Source organism: Neophocaena asiaeorientalis, unplaced genomic scaffold (assembly GCF_003031525.2).
Source record: "Neophocaena asiaeorientalis asiaeorientalis breed wild unplaced genomic scaffold, Neophocaena_asiaeorientalis_V1.1 scaffold82, whole genome shotgun sequence".
NCBI classification, from domain to species: Eukaryota; Metazoa; Chordata; class Mammalia; order Artiodactyla; family Phocoenidae; genus Neophocaena; species Neophocaena asiaeorientalis.
Window position 1 is genome coordinate 6364770 of NW_020173068.1, and position 11790 is coordinate 6376559.

Consider the following 11790-nt stretch of genomic DNA (forward strand, 5'->3'; position numbering starts at 1 on the left):
TTTTTTTGCAGTACGCGGGCCTCTCACTGTTGTGGCCTCTCCCGTTGTGGAGCACAGGCTCCTGACGCGCAGGCTCAGCGGCCATGGCTCACGGGCCCAGCCGCTCCACGGCATGTGGGATCCTCCCAGACTGGGGCACGAACCCGCGTCTCCTGCATCGGCAGGCAGACTCCCAACCACTGCGCCACCGGGGAAGCCCCATGTACACATATATTTTGATTTGATCTTTTCTCCCCTTTTTTAAACTTGGAACAGATTGTGCCATTACATTATTGTGAATAGCTAATCTCAGTCACACATGAAAACCAGCCTCATTACTTTTTCAAGTTCCATGTTTCCATTTGTTCATTTCCATAACCGTAAATTTATTTTCCCTTTGTGGATAGCATTATTTCTACTGTTGCCAAACATCTACCTGTACCTTATCCTATAAATACAGCAGAGGACCAAGGCTTTAGGGCAGATTCACTACCTGTTACCTTGTGAAGGTGTTCTTAATATGGCCCAAAATTAGAAGATGCCTTTAAAAACTCACAGCTAAGAATAGGACAGAGAAATTCAGTCAGACCAGCATATTAGATATTAGAGCCGAAAGCTTTTTTATTCTTAATGGGGTATACTTAAAACCTTTTGATAAGAGACCTTTGACTCACAAAGCCTGAAGTATTTACTGTCTAGCCCTTTACAGCAAAAGTTTGCTGACCACATATAGATTAGGGTGGATGGGAAAGCTTGAGAGGAGTAACATTTTACTGAGTACCTGCTGAGCACCAGTACTGTGCTATATATATGCTTGTTTATTCTTCACTCTATCCTGAGAGATAAATATTGTTGTTCCTATTTTACCAAAGAAAAAACCAAGACTCAGAAAAGTAAAAAACACATGCTCAGGGGCCCAGTGACAGAGCTGGGATTTGAACCTAATTTTGCCTGGCTTTAAAACCATTGTTACACTGCCCATATGATTCTTAGTATATTTCCTTTTCTCAAGCTAACAATTCTTACTTTTAGTTTTAACCGCCTGGACCTGCCACCCTACAAGAGCTATGAGCAACTGAAGGAAAAGCTGTTATTTGCTATTGAAGAAACAGAAGGATTTGGACAAGAGTGACTTCTGAAAGCTTGCACCGCCGAAGGACAAGAACTTATTTGCAATGTTTGTCCTTTTCCTTCTTTGCCTATTGCACATCTTGTAAAATTGGACTGTGACTGTTTAGAGAGTTACCTTGAGTGTAAGTAAATTAATGTTATCGTTGAGACTTATCTCCCAGTGATTCTGGATTTCTTCTCAATGTTGCAGAACTCAGATCTGCAAATGACTAGTCAAAACCATACTTAACATGGAATTAACACAAAAATGAAATCTGCCTTGTCTTATTCCACTAGATTGTTTCCTTAACAAAAATTTTGTATATGTGTATCAGAAGTCTCATTTGGGAGTAGGGTTTTTCCTTTTAGAGATTCTGAAAATATGCAGGGAAGTCCCTTGGTAACTAAAATATGTAAGATCTTCCTGTTAAGCCTCATGGTAAGAGGTATTTGTTTAAAATAGCCCAGCTTCTGGGGATGTGAGCAAACGTCTGGCTTGTGCTCTCCCTCTTATTTCAGCCTGGCCTGACTGTTGTTTTTCCTTTCCGGAGCATGAAATCCATGCATCATTTTGATGTTATCTCTAGAAAGGAGAGATGTGAGACTCTTGTATCTCTCTACAAAGTAGTTTTGTTAGTTTGAATTCAGAGAGAAGTTGGTCCCAGCCTGCAAATGACTGCATAACTCTCTTCATTTGGAAGTTTGTTGTAATTGCCTTGCAAATACTAAACTTCACAAGCAATATTAACACTATGCTTCCTTCACTGTCTGTATAAAAGTTAACCTAGAATTGGAATTAATTTAGCTGAATTATTTGAAGGCCATCAACAATTTTTATATGTTCCTGTATATTAATTGCATCTTTATAATTTTATCATAATCCAGCAACCTCAGTTACATTTAATTATTGCTAAGGAGTTCAAGTTTTAACTAGACTGCTTTCTAATCCAAGTAGAGGTCAATGAAACATCCTGTAAAATTACATTTTCATTAGGGAGGGCGAGCTGTGGTACTGGCTAAAAAGAAGGGAGTAATACGTTTATTCACAATACATTTCTAGTAACCACAGAAATGTATTCTGTATGTGAATTAAAACTTTTAAGTTGATAATTTCTCTGACACCTGTTAGAGTAGTTATTTCCATTCTTTCCCTTGTCCTGATCTGGATATTCTGTTCACCTCTAAAAATTTTAACAGGTTTTCCCCATGACTGTTAGATTGCTCTGTTAGTAACTGATTAATGAATGCACTTTGACCTTCTCTGTGGGAATTTTTTTAACTTAGCCTGTTTAGACTCTGTCAGGATGACAGCTGTCAGAGGTTTGACTTTATGGACAGTGGGAGGAAGCCGAAGCCAGCTGAGTGCCTATCATAGCTGAACCCTGAGGACAGCCTCATAACTCATGAGATAGGGACTTTGGCAGGTTTCAGTACCATAGCATGAACAAATAGCATTGAGCCAAAAATCAGCAGAGAATAGCAAACCCCTCTTGTATATGGAAAGAAAATGGGGGTTTTTGTCCCTAACTACTCTTCCTTTTACATCTTGGAAAAACAACAAAAACACTTTGCAACTTGTGTATCTGTACTCTAAAACACTGCCATCATAAAGCATACTTAAGTGAGTGAAAGGGTTGCCTCATCCAGAAATCGTTAGTGTAAAGGGAGAGATTGGGCTCCCCCCAATCCTATCTTTATTTTGATTTTATTCTACTTACTCTAGGAAATGTAGTACAGTCTCTAAGCCCTAGTTGTTTTCAAAGTAGTGACTCTGCCTTTTTGTTGGTAGGGGGCAAAAAACTCTTGCTTTGTCTTACAGAGCGAATGTCTGCCAACTACCCATTTGTTATATAAGTCTGAATTTTGGTAATATATGGCTATGGAGATTAAGCCTTCTATAAAGACTTCCTATTGAGGTGAATGCTCACATTGAAATGTAGTTACCTACAATATTTACTAGAGATTTATGAGATTAAATTAAGAGATAATGTAAGAAAGTAGACTTTTTTTGTTCTACATAATGCTTGATGATTCATTTAGGGACCTAGAAATATTGTTCAAAAATGTATAAATATCATCCAAAAGGCTTTCTGCCCTATATTTTTAAAATACAGAATAGTTATATTTGAAGTAGTCCTGGCCCTAGTTCTATAGGGCTTGGCTATTTAATATTTTTATGGAAGAAACGTTTAGTTCTGGAAAAGGTAAATGCTTGTATATATTTTTGCAGCCTGGGATCTCCCTTACTCCATTTCTTCCTTTAATTTAAATGGCCACATGTATATGTCTTTCCCTGCTGTGTTAGGAAAATGGGGGCTGGATATCCCAAGAATCAGAGGTTATATAAAAATACTGCAAATAGACAGCAGACATAAATATCTACCAAATACTATCTTAAATTTTGGTCCAAATTGATCATTTGGAAATAGATTTATTGTAAGTGTTTAATTAGAGCGATTTCTTAAATCTGAACTAAATTGCTTTTAGAGTCATTTTTTCTTTGTAAGCATTGTAAATGCTAATAAATACTGTTAATTTTTTTACTGCATGTTATGTTGAAATAAAAACAAAGTAAAATGAGCAATTGCCTTATTCTTCTGCTCTTTTGGGAGGCTGGGGAATGCAGCATTTCACATAATCTGGGTCTGGAGGGAAGGACCTCACTTGTTTCAACAAATAGAGTGATTTAAAACTGGTCCAGCAGCTCATAATAATGAATTACTGCTCTGTCTTTTATGATCTTATATCAGAGTGCAGAAGAATGTAATTTCATAAGACTTACAATAATTCTATTTAAAATTCAGGTACTAGTTTTTCATCAGGAGATTGACATACCAATGTCAATTCATCTGAAATTTTAGTGAAACATGACTCACCTGCCCAAAGAGGTCTCATCCTAAATGAACTATTTCAGTCAAACCCTCTCTGCTACTTTTTATTTACCTGGTTAATAATCTGAAATGTTATTAGGGATGACTCATGGAAATAGATTTCTCTATTTTTATATCCCTCCTTGTTTTGGATGTAACTCCATCCTTTTAAACTCCTTTAGGTTAACTACTTCTATTTAATATTATTGGCATCTCCAGCCCCCCTCATTTTTTTGTTTTTCTTTTAGAGTTATTTACAAAATTATTTGTATATATGCTATGCTCTCATTAACCAAAAATGGAATGGCAGCACTGGATTGTATATTACTGTATTGGAGTTCCTTTGTTTTCTTGAACTGTAATTTCAAACACTCAGGTAACGTTACAAATACCACAAGGAGTGAAGTGCTCTTATAAAGGTCCTGCAGGGGGCTGCCTCACTTGCATTTCCCTAAAAGTTGTAAGACTGTTTACAATTAAACTTTTTGGTCCTTCATTTGCACACTTTTCTTTTAGTCTTGAGTAAGGTTTTCCCCACTTGCACAAGGGAAGCCGCCTATGTGAACAGGTCATATAGATTTCTGCCCCTCTGCTTTTGTAAGTGAGCAGGTTACAGCCTGTCTTGTACTGTGGAGTAGATAGGGAAAAAACTAGAAAGTCTCAGGTGAGACTGTATTTAGTGCCTATGTTGAAGAGAACCAAGGTGAAGACATCTCCTTTTCTGGGACAACCAAGGGTTTCCCTAAGACAGGATCCCAGCCATAGGTGCTCAATAGAAAATTACCAGCTGGCTACCAAGACTTTTTATTAGGAAACCAAGTGATCATGCTCTTATTTAAAATGGATCCAGGGGAAAGATGCTAAGGGAAGTGGGTTTTTAAAAAATATCCTGATCTAACAGTGACTGGAGGACAGGTTCCTTCCAGATCCTGCAAAGTAGGCCCTATCCTATTTATTCTGTCCTATATAAGCAGCTAGAAAGCTCTAGTTTTCAGCGTGGCTAAAAAAAAAGAGGGGAAGACATGTTCCCCCCAGCATGAGGAAATCTTTCATGGGAAAATAAGTAGTTACTTTTACTGACCATTTGGCTGTCCAGCCCCAAACCCTATAAAACATCAAACTGGGACTCAGCTATGGCTGACTGGCTGCTATTTTCTGGACTTTTAGGAAGAGTGTCTCACATTGTGTAACTCCAGAACAGAAACTGCTGTCAATCGCAGCTCATTGGTCATTTCCCATATGTCTGTAGGGCTCCTTTGTGGTCAGGACATTTAGGGGAAGGATCCACGGGAATCTTCCAGGTCTTCAGTGGAGACCTAGGAAGGACAGTATTGGTCCCTTATGAACAGGTTCCCATTGAGCAGAGATGCTGTGGGCAGGAGGGTTTCCTCAAAGAAATTCACAGGGAAGGACCCTGAGAATTCTCAGTCATACCTGCAGATCGCTGAAAATAGCTATGCTGTTATTTTCCTCATTTCTAATTCAGACCTCTTCTATTTATCTTCTCTATCCTAGCGACCAATATCACACCTATATTTACTTAGTCCAGGACAACTATCAACATTTATTACTATGTCCCAGACAATTAGATATGCTACATGCACTGTCAGTCTTCCTGGTCACTTTCAGAGAGGAATGATTATCTCTATTTTATAGAATAGAAAATAGGCTCAACGTAATTGAGTAACTTGAAGTGTCCACAGCTATTAAGTGGCAAGAGTGCAAATTGGAATCCAGGACTGTCTGATTCCACAGACTGCGTGCTTAAATGTTTTGCTGTACTGCTACTCACAACCAGTTCAGCTGTTCCATCTAATTGGCCTCCAAATCCTATCGAATCCATTTCCAAAATTTCTTTTGAATCACTTCTTTCGGAGCTGCCCGCATTACCACAGCCCACATCCATCATCCCTAGCACGGTTGACTGTAGCAATTTCTGGTCATTGCCTCCATTCTCTCCAGTCCATCTGTGCTGCCTCAGAATGATTTGTGGAAGAGTTGTCTCATGGTTCTCCCCTCTTAAAATATTACAGTGGTTCCTCCATTGCCACAGAATAAACTCCAAAACTCATAAGCCTGTCACTCAAGGCCCTGACTACTTCCAACTCCTCAGTTCTTATTCTGGCTCCAGTCACGTGAACTTTTTGCTTTTGTGATTGTGATCTTGTTCAATTCATTCACCCCCTCTCAGTCTGTTTCTCCATATGTAAGATAGTGGTGATGATCATCCTGTGCTTATCTCCCAGGATATTTTGAGGTCCAGTCACTGCAGCCCTTCTTCCCCTTGCTAAACGCTTTTATGTTTCCAGATTCAATAATCATTTCTTTGTATCCAATCCTTTTTTTTTTAACTTTACTTTGAAATAATTTTAGACTTACAGAGCTGTTGCAAAAAAAATAGTATAGTACAGAGAACTCCTGCACACACTTCACCCAGCTTTCCCCAATGTTAACATCCCATATAACTTGGTACAATTATAAAAACTTGACATCGGTAAAATGACACTAAACTACAACCTTTATACAGGTATCACCAGTTTTCCCACCAGTGTTGTTTTTCTCAGTCTCTTCCGATCTGTGACAGTTCCTCATTCAGACCCTGACATTTTTTGAAGAGTATTTATTGATCTGGCACCTTGTAGAATGTCCTAAGTTTGGCTAATGTTTTCTTAAGGTTAAGGCCATGGATTTCTTTTTGTGAAAAACACCATAGAGGTGGTGTGCCCTTGGTGCATGATACCAGAGGGCACATATCAATATATCCCATTACCAGTTATGTTAACCTTGATCCTCTGGTTAAGATGGTGCCTGCCAGGTTTCCTCACTGTAAAGTCACTATTCAATCCTCTTAATATGCAGATGCCCCTAGAAGGAAACCAAATCCTCTCCCAATTGGAAGAGGCTACAGTGGAATGAATTTTTGGAGATAGATCATCTGCGTTGAATTCAGCAAGCTCCAGTTCCTCAAAGAAACACCGTAAGCTGAGGCTAACTAATTAGCAAATTATTTCCTGCTAGAGAACGCATAAATTTTTGTGGAAAACGGAACAACATAGTGTTGCAATAAAAATAGAAGTGAGGTGTTTTTTTTCCCTCTCCTGAGAACAAGGAAAGTAAAGGGAACAGTGAACAGGCTGGAGAAGAAAACATAACCTGGCCTGAAAGTGTTAATCACTCCTTGCTTTATTTTAACGGTTACTAATCGGTAGTGTCTGTAACTAGATTTGTACTTCACAAAGCTAACCTCACTCCCTAACACTATGTAAATTACATCCTGTACCTATCACGCTAACGCTGTGTGAGTTACATCCTGGGCCTATCAACCCCAAACCTCATGTAAATTACATCGTGGTCCTGGTGTTTATATTCCCTGCGCCCCCTGGTAACAAATCACCCCCTGTAGCTTTTGCATTTCAGAAAGAAGGTCGTAGGCAGATAAACCAGAGACAAAGGGACCCAATTACCGGACTGCCTAACGCCAGCTATGACTGTTTTGAAATGCAAGGAGAAAAAGAATGCGAGACCTTCACTACTTTGATCCTTATCATATACCGGGGACTGCGAGCCCCACATATAAAATCTCCGTTTGGGGGTGGGGGAACACACAGTTCTTGAGGCGCTAGCCTGCTGTGTCTTCCCTTCTGCCTGGCAGAGGAATAAAGCCATCTCTCTTATCCTCTAAAATCTGTCTCGTATTTCTGTTCAGCATCGGTGCACAGAGAGACAAGATTTGTTGGCAACAATAGGGCTCCAGGAAGAAGGTGAGAAAATGAGGGAGCACAGAAATGTGAGGTGGCTTTTCCAAGGGAACACCGGGTGGCCGAGAGCTCGGGGTTCAAAGGCTGCAGACTCCCAGGCTAGACCTGACCGCTTCTCTCAGAGCCTGCATGGAATATTCCCAAGGGAGTCGCTCTGGAGACCACAGGGACGCTTGACTCCAGCCCGAACTCCGGATTTTCCCGCGTTTTCGGAGCTTTTTGGCTTCGCGCCTCATTTTGCCTGAGAGGGGGTCTCAGCAGCCCCCGTCCTCGCCTTCAGAATCGCTCACCACCCTCCACCCAGAACATGCAGATCCAGCTCAGACCTCGGTTGAGAGTTGAAAGCCTCTTCCAACAACGCGAACCAGCGTCTTTTCGGCACAGTGGGAATTAGGAATTTTCCATAGCTTAAGTGCTCCTTTGCTGTTCATTTTCGGACGGCACAGGGCAAGTTCCCCTCGAGCCCTGGGGCAGCTAAGATCCACCTACCCTCCCGCCCAGCCGTCCCACGCTGGCTCCTGATAGGCTACCGAGGCTGTCCGCCTTGACAGGGGGCTCTGCGCAGGCGCAGAGAGGCAGCGGGACAGGGCTGAGGGTTGGCTACGCGGAGCTACCGGATCGGTCCGAGATGGTGAGTGTCTGCCGGCAGCTTGTGGCAGGCGGCCGGGAGGTGGCCGAGCACGACTTCCCAACACCCTGAGCCTGGCCTTCCATCCTCCGGGGGCGGCTCCTAGCGCTGGACTGGGTATCCACGGGGCTGGGCGGGGCCGGGGCCGAGTTGTCTGGAGGTCGGAACTGGGGCGGCGCGGGCCTCCAGACTAGACCGAGGGGACACCGGATCCCGCTGTCCCTAGACCGGAAGCAGTTGCTTGGGCCTCGGCGAAGGATTGACGGAGATGGGGAGGCAGGCCCGCAGGCCTCTGCCTCCTAGCATCCTGGGCCTTGTTGCGAGATAACAACAATAATGATTACACTTCCGGGAAGCTTAATTCGTGTCAGGCACTGCTAAGCGCTTTACCTACCCTGCCCTTCCTCCTCACCATAGCTGTGTGAAGTAGGTACGACCATTATCCCCCCTTTACATACTTGGAGTCTAAAGCCTGGTGAAGCTAAGTGCCTTGCCCCAGGAAATGGCGGAGGTGTATTTGAACCCTAGAAGCTCGACTGCTGCCTTTCTGTCCCTGTGGTTCTTTCGAGACGCTGGGACATGGTGCATGAGTCAGAAACCAGCGGGAGCCACCCTTGGGGTTCCTGCCTTCCTGGCTAGAACTGTGGGCTCTTTACGCCTTTACGGGTTTGTTTTCTTGTGTTTTTAATCCTCCAAACTTGTAAAAAACTTGAAAAGACCTTTTAAATGTTAAATCGTGTGAATGGTTTTCGGAAATCTTATTTAAGAATTTAAAGTCTATAAGAAAAATTGAAAAGGAATAAGAAACAGTGCCATGACCTGGAGGTGACGACTTATAATTAGGCATATTACTCCTATTAGTCATTTTCTCTTCAGTTTTTGCTTTATATAGTTTAGCTGTATACTTTGCTTTATATAGTTAGCTAGTTTATAGTATAGATGAAGTAACTTCATCTTTCACATCAATTTTTAAACTAAAAGAAATTTTTAACAAATAAATCTTACAGTAAAAAAAGTAATAATAATAATCTGAAAGGATCTAAGTGAGAAATAAATCTCCCACCCAGCCCTGACACCCAGCCTCAGTCTCCTTCAGAAACATTGTTAGTTTCTCTTATTAATATATCTATACAATCATGTATATATGCCCCCTCTTTTTCTTACACAAATGGTAGCTTCCTGCAACCTGTATCATGCTGTTGTGTGTTGATATTCATAAAAGCACAACATATTTAGATGCACAGTTTAACAAATTGAAGCAGTACCAAAGTACGTAATGTAGAAAGTGTAGGTAGTCCCTATCTCACTTCCCTCTGGTAATGACTGTTGACAGTGAGTGTGTTTCCTTCCAGGTTTGTTTAGTGCATAAGCACATTTATATATAGCCTGTTTATTACATGAAACTGGAACATATGTATTTATACATATTAAGTTTACTTTAGGCTAATATGTGCAGATAATCTCATTCCGCAACCTACTCTGTTCACTAAAAGATATCAAATATTTTTCCATGTCGATAAATACAAATCTACTTCATTCTTTTAAAGGACTGTATTCATATTCTGTTGCAGTATATACATTTAGGTAGTTTACAGTTTTTCAATCCAGGCAATGCTGCAGTATTATTTTTGTCTTTTTTTTGCACTTATGTTAGTGTTATGTAGTAGTGGTACTTCTGGCATGCATATTTCAACATTTTGGTAGAAACTGACAAATTGCCCCTTAGGATGGTGAGGTGATATAAAAATCATCCATAATTAGCATCCAGTTTTACTCCATCACACAAGTATTTTCATCTTTGTACGTTCTCCTTCCTCTTTGTTCACATATGCTTATCTTTCAAGATGTACCTGCTAGTTTTTTGTTTGTTTGTTTTAATATAACTTTGTTGCTGCATTATCTTTGTAATGAATCATTTTTAGTAACTACCTAATAGTCAATGAAATATTTTTACCATAATTTGCCAAATCATTCCCCTGGTTTACATTTGGGTTGCTTCTAGTTCATTAACAGAGATAACACTGTGATGAATGTCTCTGAATGCATAGAGTTTGTTTTCTTTGTCTTTTTTTTTTTAATTTATTAGTTTATTTCCTTAGGAGGAATTCTCAGGAAAAGAATTTCTGAGGCAAGGGGACCAGCACTTAAGGTTCTCGCAATAGTATTGTCCTGTAGCTTTCCCAAAAGGTCGTATTGCCTTCATACCAGTTTTGCCATAATACTGCCAGCATTCAAAAACATAATCATTCTGCGTGATATTTTGGAATTACTCCTTTGTTCTATTTGATGCAAATGTTTTTCCCTCCTTTTAATTCATTTTTGTTTTATAGCAATTAAAAATTTCATGCTTATTAGTCAAATTGGTCACAGTTCCTTTGTGAATCATTTGCTTCAGATGGTTATCCCTCCTATGCCAAACCAATGAATAATCTTGGAGTTTTACTACTGCTTGTTTTTGTTGTTTGTTTTTTTTTGTGTGTGTGTGTTTGTTTTGTCTGTCAGCAACACGCAGCTGGGAACTAGAGAACCCTTCTCTGATGCAGACACCCATGTTAATAGTAATAAAGAGTCCGGGTGCTGAGGATACCAGTTGGGCTGTTTCTAGGAGCAGGACAGGAATTTGGGGATGTGAGCCGACCCAGAATATCCACTCAGATATTTCTGGTACCAATTGGCTAGCACTGCAGGGATGACAAACTTTAAAGACAAAGGTGGCATGACTTGGATGCCTAACTAGGACTCCTTTGCCATCTGCAGATGTCTCTGTTGCTGCTTGTGTCTTTTTGGCATCATTTGTTTTCTTTCTTGGCTCGTCAGGGCTGAACTTTAAGTTTGTTTTAAGCATTTTCTCCTGAAAGCAGGTGTGCAGTGCCTCCTCTAGACCTCATGACCCCCACTCACCCAGGCCTAGCCCCACGCTACTGGTTGGGGTCAGATTGGAGAAGCTATTTTCTAGTCTTCCAGGAAAAAATTTTTATTAAATTTGACTACATAAAATTTTTGAACTTCTGATTATTGAAAAAAATCATAAGGTTACATTTGAGAAGTGTAATTTATAATGATGGACAAAAGTCTAATATTTCTAACATAAGTTTTTGAAAATCAATAAGATATATGGAAAAATCAAGACTCAAAAAAGGAGAGATGCAAGCGAATTCCACTTTAACTTCACTGATAAGTTTTTTGTTTTTTATTTTTCTGACGAACCTCACTGATAATTCTTAAACATTAAAGAAAAGTTGGCTTTCTATTACTTGGGTTTTGCCTGTCAGATTAGCAAAGAATCAAAAACCTTGGCATTACTGGTTCTCTTTATTCCTTTGAACATGCCAGACTCCTTCCCACTTCACTGCCTTTGCTTTCATCCCATTGTGTGGAGTGCTTTTCTTTCTCATCATTTAGTTAAAGATTACATCTTCAGGTGTTCCTGACCACACTTGTCAAG

The 11790-nt window shown here is 40.3% G+C and overlaps 2 protein-coding genes across 3 annotated transcripts in view; both read left to right on the forward strand.

Moving 5' to 3' along the window:
• Positions 1 to 4455, forward strand: part of ITCH (itchy E3 ubiquitin protein ligase) — a 112066-nt gene extending 107611 nt beyond the window's left edge. For both annotated transcript variants that reach the window (XM_024742887.1, XM_024742885.1), the window contains one exon: positions 1012 to 4455. In XM_024742887.1, coding sequence (XP_024598655.1) covers positions 1012 to 1111 — 100 coding nt within the window. In that variant the 3' untranslated portion in view covers positions 1112 to 4455. The remainder of the gene's footprint in view (positions 1 to 1011) is intronic.
• A 2003-nt stretch (positions 4456 to 6458) lies between these two features.
• DYNLRB1 (dynein light chain roadblock-type 1) overlaps positions 6459 to 11790 on the forward strand; it is a 20006-nt gene continuing 14674 nt past the window's right edge. The window contains exons 1-3 of the mRNA XM_024743062.1: positions 6459 to 6486; positions 7666 to 7720; positions 8219 to 8348. Of these exons, the coding sequence (XP_024598830.1) occupies positions 6459 to 6486; positions 7666 to 7720; positions 8219 to 8348 (213 nt within the window). The remainder of the gene's footprint in view (positions 6487 to 7665; positions 7721 to 8218; positions 8349 to 11790) is intronic.